This window comes from Anguilla rostrata, unplaced genomic scaffold, assembly GCF_018555375.3.
Source record: "Anguilla rostrata isolate EN2019 unplaced genomic scaffold, ASM1855537v3 scaf0955, whole genome shotgun sequence".
Lineage (NCBI taxonomy): Eukaryota > Metazoa > Chordata > Actinopteri > Anguilliformes > Anguillidae > Anguilla > Anguilla rostrata.
In genome coordinates this window covers 17,634-38,056 of record NW_026986318.1, presented here as the reverse complement: position 1 = coordinate 38,056, position 20,423 = coordinate 17,634, and the positions used below count along the sequence as shown (strand labels likewise).

General features: G+C 41.2%; 1 protein-coding gene across 4 annotated transcripts in view; it reads left to right on the top strand.

The window, feature by feature from the left end:
- LOC135246862 (NACHT, LRR and PYD domains-containing protein 3-like) overlaps positions 1-20,423 on the top strand; it is a 48,654-nt gene that overhangs the window by 11,775 nt on the left and 16,456 nt on the right. Inside the window, exons 4-5 of one of the 4 annotated variants that reach the window (XM_064320153.1) lie at positions 11,478-11,651; positions 17,609-17,782. The exons of 1 other annotated variant lie outside the window; for it this stretch is intronic. In XM_064320153.1, the coding sequence (XP_064176223.1) occupies positions 11,478-11,651; positions 17,609-17,782 (348 nt within the window). The remainder of the gene's footprint in view (positions 1-11,477; positions 11,652-17,608; positions 17,783-20,423) is intronic. 2 more of the 4 variants (XM_064320155.1, XM_064320154.1) reach the window with 2 other exon arrangements.

Sequence of the window (20,423 nt, the reverse complement as noted above, 5' to 3'; positions counted from 1 at the left end):
ATTTATCAAAATAAATGATTGGCTGTGTCTAGTAATATAGCATGAATACTGAATAAGCACACGGTGACCTTAGTCTTCAGTGTTACATAAACAAGCTTTATATCAGAAATAGTTTGGTTTTTATCGATCGGTTGCTTTCAGAGTCCTGGGCAGCATGGCAGGATGGCAGGGGGTGAATAAGGAGGAAGGCCAAGCTCACCAGTTTGGACTTCTAGAAATACACAAGAGACAGAGAGAAAAAACACACAGACACACACATACTTGTAATATTTCTAACTTCTTGTTGTCCTTGGGAGGTCTGGTGCCTGGAGACGGAGGGGCCCTGCTGCAAGGCCTAGGAATTTAGTGTTGTACAGACTTCTAGTTATGCTAGAGAAAACTCGCCTCCCTTCAGTAGAGATGATCACAACACGCTTGCTCTTCAGCTATGGTGACACTAGCATTTGGCTGTGTTTCCTAAAGGGAAATAAATGGGGTGATCTGATTGGCAATAATGAAACCAAACCCAACCACACCCACAGAACCATTTATTCTTATTGAACCTCTTTTACAACTGTGCCACAGTTGCGGTAGTGCCTGGAGTCAAGAAAGGACTGAAATACCCAAATTCACCAGCGCCTTTCATCGCTGTTAGTGTTTTACAGTTGTGCCTTGACTGAGAAAATAGGGCCCAATTAAACATAAAATTTTATAACACAGGCTCAACTACAGGAACAAAAACAAAATTAGACAGTCCTGGAAATTAAGTAAAAGATAATCATGAAAGAAACGAATGAAAGACAAACCAAAACCACAGCTTGTCTCTCCCACATTAAAACTGATTAAAGCCAAAGACACACTGCTGAGAAGAAAGACAAAGCTGAGACAAGACCAAAGGCTCATGTTTGCTTCAAAAGCAGAGCTGGCCCGTGGCATAAACACTCTATGCGGTTGTTTAGGGCCACAACCGCTAGGGGGGCCACACGACCACGAGGGGGGGCCAAACGATCCAATGTTTATCTAAGGTAACTAACACGTTATTCATCCGTTATCGCAGAACTATGGGTATAAATTTTAAATGGAATGGCAACAGAACATTTCATAGCAATGTAATGTAAGAAAGATCTTACCAAGTGACCCCCCCCCCCTCCCACTGGACAGCATCCAACAGCACCCCCCCACCCCCTCTCCGTTCGAACACATTTGCTTAGGGCCACCAAAATCCCTGTTAAAAAGTCATCACTTTATAGCCAATTTTTCAATCAACATTTGTCCTTAACTTGGACTAGTAAATGCACTTTACACCTTTTCTTCACAAACTCAGTTTGGTGAAGTTCTAGTTATGGCTGTGTTTGTGAAGAAAAAAAAAATCCTTGCTTTTAATTGTAAGTTTTAGTAAATTATGAACAAATATTGTTTGAATCCCAGCCATGTGTTTGAAAGAGGGGGGTTCCCCTTCTCTTCCTGGTCTATGCATAATTCATTACTAATTGTAGGTTTTAATACTAAGAACAAATGTTGTTTAAGTCCCATTCCTTCTATCCCTGGTCTATGCACAATTAACCTTTTGAGGAACTCAGTGCGTTTCCACCGCAGGAACTAGGGTCTAAATTTAGTTCCGGGGGCTTTATTTTACCCCTAAAAAAGTTCCTGCTCGGGGGGTAGTACTTTCCAAAAGTACCGGAACCTTTGGGGTGGGGCGCAAGCGCTGAAAATTTCTGATTGGTCGACTATTTGCAGTGTTTTATTTTCAACCGCCATGTTTAAAAATATGCAGCCGCAAACCAATTTATTTTCATAATAACTTCAAATCAAACTTGTATGTTATGCGGCTCAGTAGCCTAGTTTTGGTTATAGCCTGCCAACGTCTTGGAATTATAACGTGTGCTCTTCTGTTTTATAAAATGCTAAGCATTCGTGCTGGGACAGAATATTATGTACCAAAACATTCAAACGGATTAATTCGGTTGCTGAATATTTTCTTCCGGATTTTCTTTCTTAGCCCGTTGTAATTGACTCTAAACGTTTGATACAGTTATGTGAGGTACACGGTAGTTCTGCGTAATTCACATTGGTGATACAGTAAAAGCAAACTGGAAATCACCTTCCGCACTTTTTGTCAGGGAAAAATAACAGGTTAATTCTAGTAATCGTCCCTTTAGCTTTTTCAGACTGCCGTAATTTTACTCTGCCATTCTTTAATTCCACAAAAAGACCAGGAAGACTACGGACTAATTTATGGTGCATGGTTCCCATCTGGAGGGCACACTTCGCTGCTCGGCTAGCAGTAACTTCGAAGGAAAGCAAACGGTGGCTGTAACACTGCTAATTTAAATTTTCACGCAAGTCCGAGTTTTCGTTCTATTCTTGTCATTTTGCGATTAGCCTATATGGAATTGACAATGAGAAAGTAATCAAACAGCAATTTTTTTACAACATGTGCATGTTTTCTGCTGTTGTTGCCAGTTATATTGGAAATGTGAATGCATTCTGTCACCTTGGATGTCAAGACATGAAAGTGAATGTTCACATAAAAACATAATGAATGTGTTTGAGAGGATATATAAAACAGTTACAATCTGACTTTTTGTTGCATAACAATGGTCCAAGTTCAACTACCAACGACAGTTTTGCTTGACAATGGTAAAATATGCCCAAACGGCTGCAGAAGAATATTTCAATTCCAGGTGATTAAATCGATAAAAATCAATAAATACAAAAGTAACCATATATAGTCATTGTTGGTAACCCGTTGTATATAAGTGGAATAAACCCCTCCGGGCTGTCCCGGTTATTAGAAAACAATGTAGGCTACTTTGGTGGTAATATGGGGTTACAGAAGAAATCATAGGACAGATGGACCGACGACAACATCGCTTTTTCATACGTCAGTGGGCTAATTTGCCTAATCTTCGCGGGACTTTAGACCGCGGTGGAAACGCAGACAACCATGGGCTGAAGGAACCTTTTAGTTCCTTGAAAAGTAGTTCCTAAAGTAGTTCCGGGACTAAAAGTTCCGGGTACTTTTGGTGGAAACGCGGCTTATGTATTTCGCTGCCCAGCCTTTCTGTTGCGTGAATGTTAGTATGTTTCTTAGTATAAGTGTGTGTTCGTAAATGTGAATGTAACATGCTGCGAGGGAAATGTCCCCATGGGGATAAAGAAGTTCTCTATGTATGTATGTACAAATATACAATAACTTGTACATGTACTCAAATTCAGTTCAGAAGCAAGTATAAACATGTTTTCTGGAGAAATATGCTTCCTGTAGTTACTCAGCAGCAGTTTTGTACATGAATTTCAATGTGTTCCATGAGGCAATTTCGAAATATTTGACTCTTTGATTTGACACAAAGTTTGCATGACATTGTAAAATGGTAAGATTACAAAACACAGGGCCAAGTGACTTGAAAGAATTGAGGAAATATTGGGTAGCACTACTTTGAAATACATCTTATGTAATTTCGGTCAGGCAAGTTAGCCTATATTGTTTGTAGTACCGTAACTTGGCGTCATTTTGATATCAATACTTTTGAGTAACTTGGCATTTTTGTACGTTGAAAACGTGTTTTTGATGAGATATCATTTCTTTTTGCAAAGCGTTTTATTATGAGAGTGAGAAATGCGAAGTGACCCTGTAAGAAAGGGTTGTGGATTATGGCTATCCTTGTGTGAATTTGTACAGTCTGATGAGCGTGTACCGTGTAGCAGTTTCAGTTTGCTATATATGTAAAACAGTGGCTGTGACAAAGGGTGCGGTGGCGTATAAGTGTAAGCGGGTCAGAAACGCAGGTGAAATATGGCCAGTGTATGTACTCACGGATTTGACGGCTATCCAATGAGCCTTGATTGACAAAAGAATCGGCAAGTCCGTAGAATTAGAGCTCCCTAGGTCGCAACTTGTGTACCCTTCTGTCCTGCTCCGTTGTCTGTTATTTCGTGGAGATGCACTTTTAGTGTTTGTAAAGTTTATAAGGCATTTTGATAGGCTTATCTGCAGGTGGGAATCCTCTTCGCTGTTTTGCTAAGCTAGAACCGGAAAACTTGATAGTGGAGAATAGGAGCAGATGCATATGTCCCAGCAGGCTTTGCATATGAGAAAATAACAACAGTGTGAGAGAAATTAGGACGAAATGATGAAATATGATTGAAACAATATGTTTTTAGCAGAATGGGCATGTAGGTGAAGGTTGACATGATCACGGAGTATAGTGCAAAGTAAATGGAGTGACCATGAGTGAGCTTATGTTCCTTATCGAACGGTATATATAACAGTCGCTATAACACATTAATGTTAAAGTGGAGGGTTAAGTAACGTGTGAAATCTATTGTGCTGATGCATTTTTCTCATGTTCAGTACTAGTAGTTATAATTATGAGTGAATCATGATTTTAAATGTGATTTTTTAATGGGGAGTTGCAGAACGTACATACGTAGCAATTGTTTGTATGTGGCTAGATAGAGAACAGGGCGAGGTACCATGAATGTAGAAATGTGGCGTTTGCTGATAAGAAGGTTTTGTACGGTAGCCAAGTGAAGAAATATAGTTAGTAGAAATGGCACAGCGGTGAACTGGTGTAACTTTTTAATAAAAGGAATACATTTGCCGTCATGAAATGCATATGGGTGGCCGTGAGTGAGTTTTGGTAAAGCATATATAAGCGTAAGAAAACGTTAGTGTAAAAGAGGAAATTATCTGCCTGAGGACGAGGTGGGATTCAATCCTTCAACCGGAGGTTTAGCAGTCTGTGACTTTATTAGTGCAGCACCATGACATAGCTATGCAATGCGTGAAATATCATTAGCAAACCTGTCCGTGGTTTTAAAGAAGAACACAGGCCGGTAAGCACAGAAGAGCTCCCGTTGAATCCATATGGCTTTGCAATATTGTAGCCGGTTAATAACTGAACGTGCAGACGGTACGTCATAATTCAGTGTATACGTTCGGTGAACGGCGGGTAGATATGGTGCAAAACAATAATTGAGAAGTAGTAGACAATTATTAGTGAGAAGAAGAAGAAAGAGAAGAAGAAGAAGGATAAAACGCAAAATCCCCTTAGTTTGGGGCTTTATTGTGTGGACATGTGAAGTTGTTTATGAAATCTGTCTGTTGAAATGGGGTCAGAATGTACAGAATTTAATGTTTTTAAGGCCTGAGTGTCTGTGGCTGTTGTGGTTATTTCTGTGGGGAACCCTGAAAAGTGCCAAACTCTCGGTGCTGTATAGGTATGGGGCATGCCCCCGTCAAGGCGTAACTTGGCGGGATGGCATACCTGCCATCCCAATATGGGCATGTTTCTGTGCAATTCACTCAATTAGCATTTAAAGCTGGCTCACAAATAAGTGGCACGAGGTTGACGACTAAATAATTTGCAAACAACAGAAGAGCTGATGCTGATATCCGTGCAGATATTGGATATAGTGGATCAAACAAGTTGTAAAACAGCTAGCCAAATTATGTGTGTGTGTAAATGGTAAATGGACTGCATTTATATAGCGCTTTTATCCAAAGCGCTTTACAATTGATGCCTCTCATTCGCCAGAGCAGTTAGAGGTTAGGTGTCTTGCTCAAGGACACTTCGACATGCCCAGGGTGGGGTGTGTACTAACTGATTTTACATTTCAGTTAGTCTAATTCACCATTTGGCTGTTCTGAGCCATTGGAAGCTTCAAAACAGTCGGCCAGGATAGCCTAGAGATAAGAGAGCACAAACTTGGGGGTAGCCATTGGAGGTGTGAATGTTTGTGTCTGTGTGCGTGAGTGTGGGTCTGCATGTGTGTGTGTGTGTGTGTGTATGTCTGAGGGGGTGTCCATTCCCCTCCCCCCTCCCCTCCCACTAGATAAAATATGTGGCTTTTTTGTAGTTGGCATTCTAACATCTAGGTCTGGTGTCTACATTTATATCTCTGGTTTTTAAAAAAAATATTCTGCTGCCTTTTTGTTTTTAAATGTAGGTCTTGGCACATGCTTAGATTACTTTGGGACAAACACACTGTGGTTTGGTATCTTCATTCAATCATTCCTTGTGTGACTGTCCATGTCTATAACCTTTGTTAATTGTTTTAAGGTAGTTGAACCTTGTCTTTAGATTTGATATGTTTGATAATAATTACCAAATGAAATCCAATAAATATATTTTACATGTTGGATAAGTGAAGTGTTTTAGCTGTTGATGCACTGTGTTCGGTATTCAGAGTGCCGGATGCCAAACCAGGGTGTTAACTGTTAAAACAGCTGGGTTCAGAAAATTAAACATAGTTCAGATAATCTTCACCTTGCTGAAAGGTTTTGCACTCTTTATCTTCTTAGTCAGTGCCTGTCCTAATTTTATGACCTGTAATTCTACTGAATGCCATGCCTTGCATAACTGCAGCGGGGATGTTGATCTTACTTGCCTTGCCTATATTTGGATTTGTGTTGACTAACTGCATTGTGCCAGTTTCCTGCATCATACACTATTCATCAAGCTAGCTGCACCAATGTCAAAACAATGTTGACCTCTCAAATTATCAACAAAGTGGTGATGAGTTCTTATAGCCTAACATATTATATTTGAATAAAGGAAATGACTGTGTTTTCTTTGCTTGAATTGAGACTGAACCTAGTTTACATCTCCGCTTCAGTGTTACCAGATGCCTGAATCAGTTACTCCTAAAAATAAGTCCTCAAAATCTTCAATCAACTCCCATTCAGATTCCTCACAAATATTACCCCATATCTCATTTAAAATCCCCCTCTGTCATTGACTTCCATACATCTTTACTGTAAAACTTCCCCCATAAATGTTTAAATCCCCTACATACATTTAGGGAACAGTCTGGCAAGCCCACTCTGCGATGTGTGATCTTTTTTGGGAAATAATATACTGATGGCTTCTTTTGTTCATGGTTTTTTACACCATGCAAATAAGAGAGTTGGCTACCCATAGCTTATAGCGTTTCTCAGATGTAAGTGGGCTGACCAGCTAGTTTAAGACAATTTCTTTTAATTCTGTAGGTCTATTTATTACTCAGGCAAGTTTGTTATTGCAATACAAAGGCTTTAGGGGTTGGAGGACATGTAGAGCTGCGGTGACTAGTCTTAAACTCCTTCGAGTTCCGGACCCAGACCCGGACCCGAATCAGAATGTCCAGTTCGGTCCGGTCCTCAACGGTCCAGTTCCTTCTTGGATTAGGTCCCCACCGCTTTAAATTTCAAATAATCCCTCTCTGAATTATGTAATTCTGAGGAAAAATTCCAGTACCAAATTTCACTTTTTTCAATTGGCCTCCATTGGATTACATAGAAATTTTGAAGTGCGATTATTCAAAAATGCTGCGGTGAAATTTCACAGAAATGGGGTACAACGTACATAAGGATCCCTTCTGTCATAAACAAGTGTTTTAATTCTAAGGAGAAGTCAAATCCAAAAATTCTATTTTTTATATTAGCCTGTATTGGGCTCCTTGGAAGGTTAGAAGTGGGATTATTCAAACGCACCTATTTAAGGTGGACCAGAAATTTTGAATCAGGAGTCAACTTCAGGATGGTAGCGTTACCAACAGCATACCAGGCTACTTAGCTAGAGAGCTGTAAAATGCATTGAGAGCTCTTTTTTTTCCAAGCTCTTACTATTGTAACTGATTATAACTATAGCTGACAAAATTTATGCTCCATCAAAATAATTATTCTCTAATTCAAAAATGCATTTCTTATGATTATGTGACTGATTGATTTGCCCATGAATCTGAACAGGAGTACATGAAGAATGCCCACCAAACAGGAAAATGTTGCATGGAGTACAACACACACCTGAAGCCCCAACTTTCATTCTAAAGCATTTTAATCCCTGTGAACTTTTTATCTTTGGATTCCAATAGTATGTGGAGTGTGAAATATGTGAGTAGAGAAAAGATTCAGGTCCCTCAATGTAGGCTTACCTGCTATAAACACTCATTCATGGTGATGACAATTAAGCTTCTCAGTGCTAAAAGATGATGTGTGTTGTTGGCTGCATGGGTGTTGCAATATGTCTTCACTGCTATAATTCTTTTTTTTATGTTATTTATTTATTTATTTATTTATTTATTCATTATTTTTCAATTGGCCCACCAACTCCCCCAGTTGATGGAGGACAAGTTTATTTATACAGTTACGTAGCGGCAACAGTTTTCGCCCCAGGAGGCTGAAATTTGGCATGGAGGTTGGCCATGACCAAAGATAGAGCTGAGTAACTTTTCAGGCTGATTGACCAAGAGGGGGCGTGGCGATGGGCGTGGCCTATCACAAAAAGGTGCATAGCTCCCGAATGGATTCACAGATTTGCACAAGATTTTGTGGAAAAGTTGGTCATGAGCCAAAGAAGAGCTCATCAACTGTTCATGCCAATTGGCAAAAGGGGGCATGGCAGCAGGAGTGGCCTATCACAAAAAGGTGCATAAAATCTACACGGATTCACCTAACATGGCAAAACTTGGTGGAAAATTTACGTAACACCATAAAACTTCAAGGAAAAGTTTATCATGAACTGCTGTCTAACTTGTGCATGTACCATCTGACGGTCCACAAAGCTGTGCCCAACCTCTAGCAGCCACACATTTTGAGGCTGATATTGGCCATGGAGGTCACGTGTTTGGGGGCGGGTGTGTGCGTGGATGCATGCAGGCAGACGCGTCATGCCCATTCAAGCTGGGGGGGCACGTGCCCCACCAGATTTTTGATATCTGGATTTTTAATATTTTTATTTTATTTCATTACTGTTATTTTTTATAATATGTATAATATGATCATTTTATATTACGAGTCAAATGTATTCTTCTGATTATGTCATAGATCATACCACAGAAAGTCACACACCCCCTTTCCCTATGGTATTAGTTTCTCCAAAAGTTGCAGGATGAAATCGGTTCGCAACAGCAGGTACACACACAGACAACACTCTGTTGCGCATCAATGCTGGAGGAGATGTAGGCTACAGCTTAACGGTGTGTTGCTGAAGTGGTTAGTAGAGCATCAATCCCTTTTTCAAATGTGTGAAAATGAAATGCAGTTAGTTATATGCACTTAATTGAATTTGAGAAATATAGGCATAGTTTGCTTTGCAAGATTTGCTTGTTAGTACCAGCTAAAGTTAGTAGCCATCCCTCAATCCGGTTGTTTAGCCTTCTGGCTCGCTAGCTAGTCGTGATTTGTGATAGCATAGCATGCTATTTAATATTGGTAAAGGACAGCTGTGTGAATCTCATGGCAGTGAGCTGATTTTTTACCACCACTATCACAGGTTATAGTTAGCAAAACACTGAATTCCGTTTGATATCTCCAGGTCAAGATGCAGAGGAAAATCTCGTCATTCTTTAAAAAAAAAAAAAAAACGACAGAAAGCCCCAGCCCTGTCCTCAGTCAGGAGGTTGATAGTGCAAGAGGTAGTTTATCTTTGGTGAGATTTATAGTGATAGGCTATTTTTCCTTCATGGAAATATATGCAGATTTAATTGTGTGTAGGTGTGGTTACAGGTTATATGTATTTAGGCTAGTGGTGATGATGGATCTTTCAAGGAGGCTGAGCAGTTTGGAAAATAGGTTACTACTGCTCAGTCTGAGCTTTTATTGGCAATGGAGCAGATGCTGCTATGTGATGTCAGCACAGTCTCATCTGTACTCATGCTGCTTCCTATGCATTGTGTTTGAAAATACAAATGTTACCATGTTGGCAGGTTCCTTTCATCTGTGGCTTTATTATCTATGTTCTCTAAATTAATTAGCATTGTGGATATAGTCTTTTTATGTGAATTTATGTCCCTTAAAATTTTTTGGGTGAAGCAGACAAGATTTAGCTCTTTTTCAAGAAAAGTGGCAGCAGTGTAGAAGCTAGTGTAGAAGTGAGTGAATAAGTGAGTGTCATTTCCAATAAACATAACAGCACAAATAATTGACATGAAAATCTCCAAATAAATATACAGTATTTACCCTAATATAAAGTGGGAGCTTCCTGAGCTAAAAAAAAACTGATTTAGTGACGTTTTAAAATAATCCCCCAAAGTCTTTGAATATATATGGTAAATGGTAAATGGACTGCATTTATATAGCGCTTTTATCCAAAGCGCTTTACAATTGATGCCTCTCATTCGCCAGAGCAGTTAGGGGTTAGGTGTCTTGCTCAAGGACACTTCGACACGCCCAGGGCGGGGTTTGAACTGGCAACCCTCCGACTGCCAGACAATCAGTCTTACCTCCTGAGCTATTATTTATAAGTGGCACTGGAAGAGGGGAATACTTTGATAAGGTCTGGTTCTTCAGTCTTTCTTTTCTGGTAATCTAAATTTAGAATCTTGTTTGATGTCTTCTGTTTTGTTTTGTAACTTAGAAGTAGACCTGATACAGAGTTTGTTTTGGTTTGTCAGTTGAATCCACCAGGTTACTGTTGACTGACCTATCAATGATTGAATTCATAATTGTCATTTTCAATAATACTTATAAATAATACAATAAATTAAATCACGTAAAATATATTTTATATGTAGGTTAAGTGAGGGGTTTTAGCACGCAATACCACTTGTGTTCAGTATTCAGAGTGCTGAACATTTTAACAAGGGCATTGACCGAAGCACTGGATTCAGAAAATAAACATATTTTTACTTAATTGTTGCTTGCCCGACAGTGACTCCTGGAGTTTTAAATACACTGCTGTCTGAGCTTTAATCTCAATATAAACTGCCGCTGGGTCCGTACAGCCTGCTCACTGCTTATTCCTGTATTTTAATGTATAAACACAATGTGTAGATGTTCCTCTGTCATACAGTACTGCACTGCTGCCCTACTCTCCCTGGGAGTATCGGGGCTCCCCCACTCCCTGCCCACTGATCCCTTAGCAGTGTGCAGCACCAGGGGGTCCTGAGACGGCCTCAGCACAGGGGCTCAGCTGATCCCTTAACAGTGTGCAGCACCAGGGGGTCCTGAGACGGCCTCAGCACAGGGGCTCAGCTGATCCCTTAACAGTGTGCAGCACCAGGGGGTCCTGAGACGGCCTCAGCACAGGGGCTCAGCTGATCCCTTAACAGTGTGCAGCACCAGGGGGTCCTGAGACGGCCTCAGCACAGGGGCTCAGCTGATCCCTTAGCCCATAGTGATGGATGACAAAGGGATTGTGCAACCTCATATTTGTACCCCAGTGAAACCAGAAATGGTGAAAGGCAGAAAACAGTTCTGGGGGACTGAGATCCATTTTTTAAAATAAAATTTCATTAGATGCCACTTTGTTTGGTTTTATTTTAAATATTCTTTCAGGGTGCCAATAATTTTGACCCCTATGTTTTTGAGAAAAATATTATTTTCTCAAAAAAAATTTTTTTTATAAGAATTATGTTTTATTAAAGTGAAAGTAAGCAGTTTCTACAAATGTTTGAGCAGAAAATTAAAGTCATTGTTTTAAAATGTTTCTTTTAAACAATCATTTATGCTCATTTTAATGAAGAGTGCCAATAATTCTTCTTTACTTTAATATATTAACTCTTCTTTGCAGACTGAACAGCTGTAACCTCACAGAGAAGTCTTGTAATATTGTGGCCTCAGCTCTCCAGTCATCAAACTCACCCCTGAGAGATCTGGACCTCAGCTACAATAACCTGGGAGATTCAGGAGTGGAGCTGCTCTGTGCTGGACTGAGGAGTCCAAACTGTAAACTACAGAGACTAGGGTGAGTAGCGCTCTGTACTGTGTGACATTAACTAAATAGAATTACTGATTATAGCAATGTAAGGATTTGAATTTTGTAACAGGGAAGACTAATTTCCTGACTCCATTCATTTTCAGAGCCTGTAACCTAAATGTTTGTGTGAATGTGAGTTTGCACATAAGATTATTGACTGAGGTGTGCTCATATGAAATGATGGGCAGCTTGACCCTGTATCCTGGAGAGAGAGACTAGCTACTGCTGCCAGGCATTCATCTAAGTGTTCTCTGACATTAAGATCTTCAATCCTGGGAGGTAAATGTCATGCTCATCCAGGAATCTAAAACCAACACCTGGGATTAAGCTAATTAAGATTTACCCCATTTGGGTAGCGAGACTATATAAATATCACAAGGCATGACTTATGTATTATTCTATTAAATAACATTTGACTGACCCATGAGCTGCATATCCTGCTAGTGAAACTAACAATATGCCCAGTGAGTACCTCAGTAAGGGTGTTACCCCAAAACTTAAGTTACTGTCGTTACCCCGGTTCTCCGAAACACAGAATAGTGAGATCCACGTATGGGAAACGACATCCGGTAATCCAATTTCACCAAGTATGGTTCTGACAGCCAGTAGCACATTCAGTGCTACAGGAGACTACTGCCCTCCTGGAAGAACATATGGGACACTGCAGTGCTACTACTCTTCATATTCACTTCTCATGCGCGGCAAGCAGGGCAGTCTTGGTGGATCTCTCCACCAGGGTTACAACAGTAACCTAAAGTTCTCTTTCATCATCTCGTGTTTGAGATACACCTATGGGGAGATATAGACAGCTCCCAGAATGCCTTACGCTCACAGCTGAGATGCTGTCAGGCCAGCAAATGGTGTCTTCTCCCCTGAGGGGAGGGTGGTGTCTGGCACATCCAAGTAGGGAAGTACTGAAGACCTTCTACTGCCCAAAGCTATAGCCAGGACCCAGAAACAATGTGAAGCGCTAAAACCCATAGCAGATGAGGGGAGATGTGTGCGCCTCACACAGAGCTCACCCCCACAACTGAATGGACTACCGGCCTCAGGCAGTGGAACCTAGCAACAGTATCTGGAGAAACCAAGCCTGCGGCTGAATAAATATCCTGTAAGGAGACCCCATGAATAGGGCCCACTATGCAGCCATGCCCCTCATTGAATGAGCCCTCAGCCCCAAGGGGGGTGTTATCCTCTTTGAATCATATGCCATAACAAGAGCTTCCACAAGCCAATGGGACAGCCGCTGCTTAGAGATACTTTTCCTTTGCAGGCAGGGGTCCAGGTGACTAAGAGATGGTCGTTCTTTCTAAAAGCCTTAGTCTTTGTCATATACGTGCAGAGAACACAGCATATGCAGCCTATGCTGCTCTTCAGAGGAGAAAGGTGGTAGGTGAAAAGCGGAAAGCTCCAACACCTCACATGTGAAAGCTAGGAAGCTTTTAGGCATAAAGGCTGGATTGAGCTTTAGAAAAAGCCTGTGCATCTTAGGGGAGAATATTGTGCACGAGAGTTGCACTGAGAGCGCATGGAGGTCACTGACTCACTTAGCTGAGGCTAGTGCAATCAGCAACGCTGTCTGGAGAGACAACAATTTTATTTATAGACTCAAACGGCCTTGGAGACAGAGCCTCCAGCTCCAGTGATAAATCCCAAGGGGGAATTAGCTTTTTAGCAACAGGCAGAGAACAGTGAGCCCCCTTCATGAACCTGTGAATGAGGGGGTGCTGCCCCACTGAACAGTCTCTGAAACCAGCATGACAAGCAGTGATAGCTTTCAGGTAGATCTTAATGGTAGGAAAGGATTTCTCTTTATCCATAAGGTTCTGTGAAAAGCACAGCATGTCAGAAACAGAGCACTGGTAAGGCACTGACTCACGAGAGGCACACCATCTTTAAAACACCTGACACTTATTGTCATAAAGTGACCTGGTAGAGGGCACTCTTGTGCTCTGGACGGTTGCAGTCACGCGAGGGGAAGCCCTAATGTGTTGAGGTTTATGCCTTTCACGGGCCAAGCCCATATAGCTACTCGCTCAGGACAGGGGTGGTGTATTTCCCTGTTCACCTGAGACAGGAGGTCCGTGCGTAGCGGGAGCGCGCATGGCTGTACATAAAGGAGAGGGATAATCTCTGCCAGCCACGGTGATTTTGCCACCTGCGTGCAATTAGGATCAGTGTGAAGCTCTGCTCTCACTCTGGCTGGAGTGGGAGAGATGAGAGTGAGGGGGGCAAATGCCTGTGAAGAGATCTACAGCTGCACGTTGTACCCTTGAGCAAGGTACTTAACCTGCATTGCTTCAGTATATATCCTGCTGTATAAATGGATACAATGTAAAGTGCTATGTAAAAAGTTGTGTAAGTCGCTCTGGATAAGAGCGTCTGCTAAATGCCTGTAATGTAATGTAATGTAATGCACGGCCAAATCTGTGCCATAGCATTTCCACAGTCTGGGGATGTAGATGCCATTCCTCGTACAGTGGGTTTCCCCTTGACAGAAGATCCGCGCCTGCGTTCAGAATATCTGAACATGGCTCACGCGTAACCACAGAAAGTGACGGCTGCTCCAGACCAACAGTCTGTGGGCTAGACCATGGAGCTGGAGGGAGCACATGCCACCATGGTGATTTACACATGCTACCGCAGTCATTATTGCAGCGTACGAGCACATGATATCAGACAGGGAAGAAAGTATCTGAGAGCTGTCCATATAGTTAATAGCTCCAGATAATTGATATGAGCTGAGCGCAGCTGGATTGGCCACGTCCCATTCATCATGTGACCCCCCTGAGTGCCCACCCCAGAGAGGGATGTGTCTGACCTCATGACTTTCCACATGAGAATGATCCTGAGAGGGGCTCCCTGAGTGTAAAAGTCTGTTTTCCCAGTGACTCAGAGTGTGTCACCGTGAGACGGCGATGGAGATCATTGCTGGAGGCTGTGGTGGAGGGATGAAATCCACCTCATGAAGCCCCTCATTCTTATCAGCCCCAGTGGTAAATCCTGAGAGGCTGACACCATCCGCCCCTGCAGTCTGGGGCATGTGTGATACTGTACTCTCAAGCCCGGTGTGAACTGAGAGAGGTACAAGTCTGAGAGATTAAATGCAGTCCACTGATAGGTGAGCTCACAGCGAGACAGAGTTTAAATCCACTCCCAAGAATGTTACACTCCAGGATGGGGAGAGATTGCTCTTGGGGAGGTTTACTCTGAAACTTAGAGACAACAGATATGTATGAACTCAGTGTCCAGAACAACTCTGCCTGTCAAATATCAGCCAGTCATCTAAATACGTCAGTAATTCTGATCCCCATTAGTCTCAATGGAGCCAGACCCACCTCTACACAAATACAGAACACCCGTGGACTCAGGGAAAGGCCGAAGGGTAGCAAACACCACGATGGGCAAAGCGGAGAAATTTCATCTGAGGGGATAAATGCTTACGTGGATGAAGGCATCTTTCAGATTCATTGATGTGATCTAGGGATATTAAGTTAATCGATTAACTGTTTATCATTAAGATGAATGTTGATTGATTCATTTCTATAGATTTAACTGTTTAATTTCATTAAACCATTTCAATGAATAACCTAATGTTGGTGATTAGATTTTAAATTAAAGAGACATTTTTAAAATTTTCAATTATAAATTCATGGTTCCCTCGACTGGCAGCATTAGTGAAATGTTATTGGTCCATTCCTGGAACATCAGTGCCATCTGAGCGCGTCTTCTCAGCTGCTGGTCTCACCTTCAGCAGACTGTACACCAGACTGACCCCAAAGCACGTAGACATGCTCATATTCCTTAACAAAAATGCTTAAGTATTAAGTTAAGCCTATTAGTTTATTACAAAGTTAAGCATTAATAAGCACCATAAATAAGCAGTATGAATAAGCAGCATTAATAAGCAGTATAAATCATTTGCATTAATAAGCAGAATTAATAAGAAATATCTTTTGTCACCATCACAGTGGCAGTTCAGCCAGCCCTTAGCGGTCCCTCCTCTCCTGAACAGATTTCTCAGTCTGTGAATCTGTGTTTTTATCATTTTGCTTCTTGTAGTTTTGGCCTTAATACACAATCCTGTTTAAATGATTGTTTGATCATATCTTAATAAAACCTCTCTGATAGATACAGCTCATTAATTGGTAAGTCTGTTTTGAGTCATTCTTTTTATAGGCCATGTAGACGATTTTAAGCTAATCAGTTTATCATTAAATTAATGGGTGCCGACAATCGATTAAAAGAATTGCTCAAAATTTGCATTTCTAATTAAAACCAGTCGTTCTGACATTGAACATGTTGTTAACATTTTGAAATTATATTTCCTCAAATGTTTAACACTGAGATTAAAGATAGGAAGTAGAGAACCGTCCTTCTTTGGGACCTGGAATTAAGGATAATAAAAGTTTTGTTGGGTTCGTTCTTTGGGAATCACACATATCGCCCCTTTTTGTAAGAGGCAAGAAATTTCTTCCTCTTAAACATGGGCAGTGCTCTCTTGGGTTTGAGAGTAAATGACTCTGTTGAAATGGGGGCTTTCACTTTGAACTGGAGTCTGTAGCACTCAGCTATTGTCTGTAGCCGTTGTCTGTAGTAGTGCTGCTGTGTCCTATGTGCTCTTCCAGGAGGGCGGTAGCCTCCTTTAGCATTGGACACGCGCCTGTCTGTCAGAGCCAGAATTGGTGCAATGATGAGACACTCTGCAGAGGTCATGACCGGCTGTCATTCCCCATAGTTGGATTTTCAACACAAGATGATGAAAGAGAAGTTTATTTATGGCACCCATACAGTGATTGGTTCTTGCAGAGATGCACACCCTAGTCAGTGTATAAGTGTGCCATGTACTTTGCACATAAATTGCTTGAGCTTCCCTTAAATGCTATCCAGAGAACATTTCCCACAATCCACACTATTATACATTTGACAAAATAAAGTCTGACCTGACCAGAACTCTAGTACCTACCACCATCACCAACAGACCCCCCTCCTACAATGACAGGGGTGCAACATGGTAGTTATACCGCCCCTACACGCACAGGAGAACTAGCAGCCCAGCTGGCAGTAAATAAGGGGCTTTGTATGACTGGTGTGCCCTTATGACTAAGTCTATCAGTTCTGTATATGTTGCATGTTCTCCTGTAAATGTCTACTGTGATAGGGTGGCAGTGTAGTATAATAGCTATGGAACTGGTCTTGTAACCTAAAGGTCACAGGCTCTATTCCTGGGTGGGAAACTGCCATTGTACCCTTGAACAAGGTACTTAACCTGCATTGCTTCAGTATATATCCAGCTGTATAAATAGATGCAATGTAGATGCTGTGTATAAAAAATGCATCTGGATGAGTGTCTGCTCAATGCCTAGATGGATGGATGGATGGATGTATGGATAATCTTATTTAAAGTGACTCGGCCTTTAGCTGTGTGTTAGGTTGCAGTGCTGTGGGAAGTTTGTCACCGAAAACCAAAAGTAAAGAAGCAAACACACTATCCACTCTGAAAGATGTGTGTTCTCTTTTACATCATTACTTTTGGTGGTAGCTGTGTCAAACATCCCACAGCATTGCAAACTAACTGACTGACCACTCTGAAAGATGACAGCCACACTTTTGGAATAGGATAAGCCCAGAGAAAAGATCATAGAAAAGGTAGATGAGCACTTAGCCCCAATTCTAAGAATTTTCAGAATAAGAAAAGGGGCCATTTGGGTCAGAATTACATCTGTAGAACTGTCAGAGTTCAGTCCAGCAGGACGTCTGATTCTCAGGTCTAAAGTGCTGCAGCTGGACAGTGTAGAACAGACATCTTCCTCAGTGCATCATCATCAATCTTAAAATCCTCAATTTCACTCTTCATCACTGAACATTATCATTTGTATCATTTACCATTTGTTTTATGTATACCTAATATAATTATAATATAATATATGAACTCTTCTTTGCAGACTGAACAGCTGTAAACTCACAGAGAAGTCCTGTAATATTGTGGCCTCAGCTCTCCAGTCATCAGACTCACCCCTGAAAGATTTGGACCTCAGCTACAATAACCTGGGAGATTCAGGAGTGGAGCTGCTCTGTGCTGGACTGATGAGTCAAAACTGTAAACTGCAGAGACTGGGGTGAGTAGTGCTGTGTACTGTGTGACCTTAACAAAAAATGGTTGTGTATGTCTGAATTTTGTCACAAGGAAGAAAACAAATTTACTGATTGCATTTTCAAAGCCTGTAACCTCAATGATTGTGTGAATACGAGTTTGCAGATCAGCGTATTGACTGGGGTATGCTCATACATTACATTTCCAAAAGTGTGTGGACACCTGAACATTACACCCTTGTTGAACATCTCATTCCAAAACCATGGGCATTATAGTATTTCTCAATTGTGTAAACACATTTTCTGAAACTATAACTCAGTTTCTCAGAACTCTACACACAAAGCACAGCAACAGTTAACCTTTTGCCAAATCTACACAAATCTCTTGCAAAATGCATTCAAAACCATGTTCTCTCTTCTCAAAACTGATTTTTTCCATCAAAATGATTCACACAGGCCTCATATGAATAGGTCTTATTGAGCATTGATTCCACACTGTTGTGACAAACCTAAAAACGCAACTATCAAAATACTATGTATATGTTTTGGCCTCATGAGGTCATGTTACATATTCAAGTGTATAAAATTCTGTAAAAATTGCTTATTTTTTCTCCTTTTTTGAAGTTTTTGTTTTCTTTTTCAGGGGTCCCAAAATAGGCTGCAATTTTACAGTAAATATAAAGACTGTTTCCATGATATAGTACAGTAAATATATCATCATATAAATAGTGCATTTGCTAGGTAAACCTAATTCTAATTCAGTACAGTACAGCAAAGTGTGTGAACTGTTATCACTTTGAGTGTTGTTGTTATTGTGTATGATACAATGCCCATTTACTGCCAATGAGGTCCAGTTGGGCTGCACTCACAACCCAGGTTCCATCATGAGTCATACTGAACATTGTTAGAAGTGTTTTTTCATTTTCCTTATCAGTGCAATTATGAGTTTTGCCAAAATAGATAACATTTGAGTCTTCTCCAAACTAGAACATGCTTAGACTGTGTCAGTCTGGACAATGGATGTAATGATCTGTTATCATATATGAAATCAATGAACAAATTCAAAAAGGTAACAAAGCAAATCTGTATTTGTTACTGTAAAATAAATCTATGTTCAGCAGACTGCAAAAACAAAAATCATAGTTTGTAGACTTGCTGTAAAAAAACAAATACGCGATCAACCAAAGTTGCACGTATTTCATTTGGAATATTAGCTCGTCTCCCTCTTCTTTGTCCATCTCATACACGTACACGTACACGTACACATACACGTACACGTACACCTCCTCCTCCTCCTCCTCCTCCTCCTCCTCCTCCTCCTCCTCCTCCTCTACCTCTACCTCTACCTCTACCTCTCTGTGCTGTGTGTTGCTCCATTGTTTTCCAACACAGTAAAGGTCACCTGAGGTCTCTTTTATGCTCTGACAGATAATTAGATAATTGAAAAGTTTAGCCAATTGAGTTTGAGCAGGTGTGGCATGAGTGAGACCAACTGATGCTAAGAGTTTGGCATTTGAAGACCAGTGTTTTCCATGTGAACAAACAAGGCTTGATTATGAAAATTGTGCTAAATGATGAGATTTTGTGTGTAGAGTTGTGCAATAATGTGATTTAGAATTGCTATTTGAGTGAAAACAAAGGAATTTTGCTTAGAGTTTTGCAGAAATAGTCTTTGTTGTGACACATGAGCTTCAAGTTTTCACCATCGTGTGCATAGTTCCAGTTTTAGTGTGTAAACATTGTAACAAAACAAAAACTGTAATGTGGAGTTGGACTCCCCTTTGGCTTCTGTAACTGCCTCCACTCTTCTGGGAAGGATTTCTAGTAGATTTTGGAACATGGCTGCGGGGATTTGCTTCCATTCAGCTGCAAGAGCATTAGTGAGGTTGGGTACTTATGTTGGGCATAAGGCTTTCTAATTCACTCAAAGGTGTTTGATGGAGTGGAGGTCAGGGCTCTGTGCCAGCCAGACAAACTCTTCCCCACCAAACTCAGCAAACCATTTCTTTATGTGCCTTGCTTTGTGCACTGGAACAGTGTCATGCTGAAACAGGAAAGGGCTTTCCCCAAGCTGTTGCCACAAAGTTGAAGCACACAATTTTCTTGAATGGCATTATATGCTGTAGCATTAAGATTTCCCTTCAGAGGAACTAAGGGGTCCAGCCCAAACCATGAAAAACAGCCCCAGACCATGATTCCTCCTCCTCTGTACTTTACAGTTGGCACTATGCATTCCACCAAGCCCAGATTCGTCCGTCAGACTGCCAGGTAGAGAACTGTGATTCATCACTCCAGAGAATACATTTCCACTGCTCCAGAGTCCAATGGCAGTGTGTTTTACACCACTCCAGCTGACGCTTGGCATTGCACCTCATGATCTTAGGCTTGTGTACCGCTGCTTGGCCATGGAAACCCATTTCATGAAGCTCTTGACGAGCAGTTCTTGTTCTGATGTTGTTTCCAGAGGTAGTTTGGAACTCTGTAGTGAGTATTGCAACCATGGAAAGATGATTTTTACACGCTACAAGCTTCAGCACCCCATTTTGTGAGCTTGTGTGGCCTACCGCTTCGCTGCTGAGCTGTTGTTGCTCCCATACCTTTCCGCTTCACTATACCAGCTCTTACAGTTGACTGGAGCAGCTCTAGCAGAAAAGACATTTGATGAAC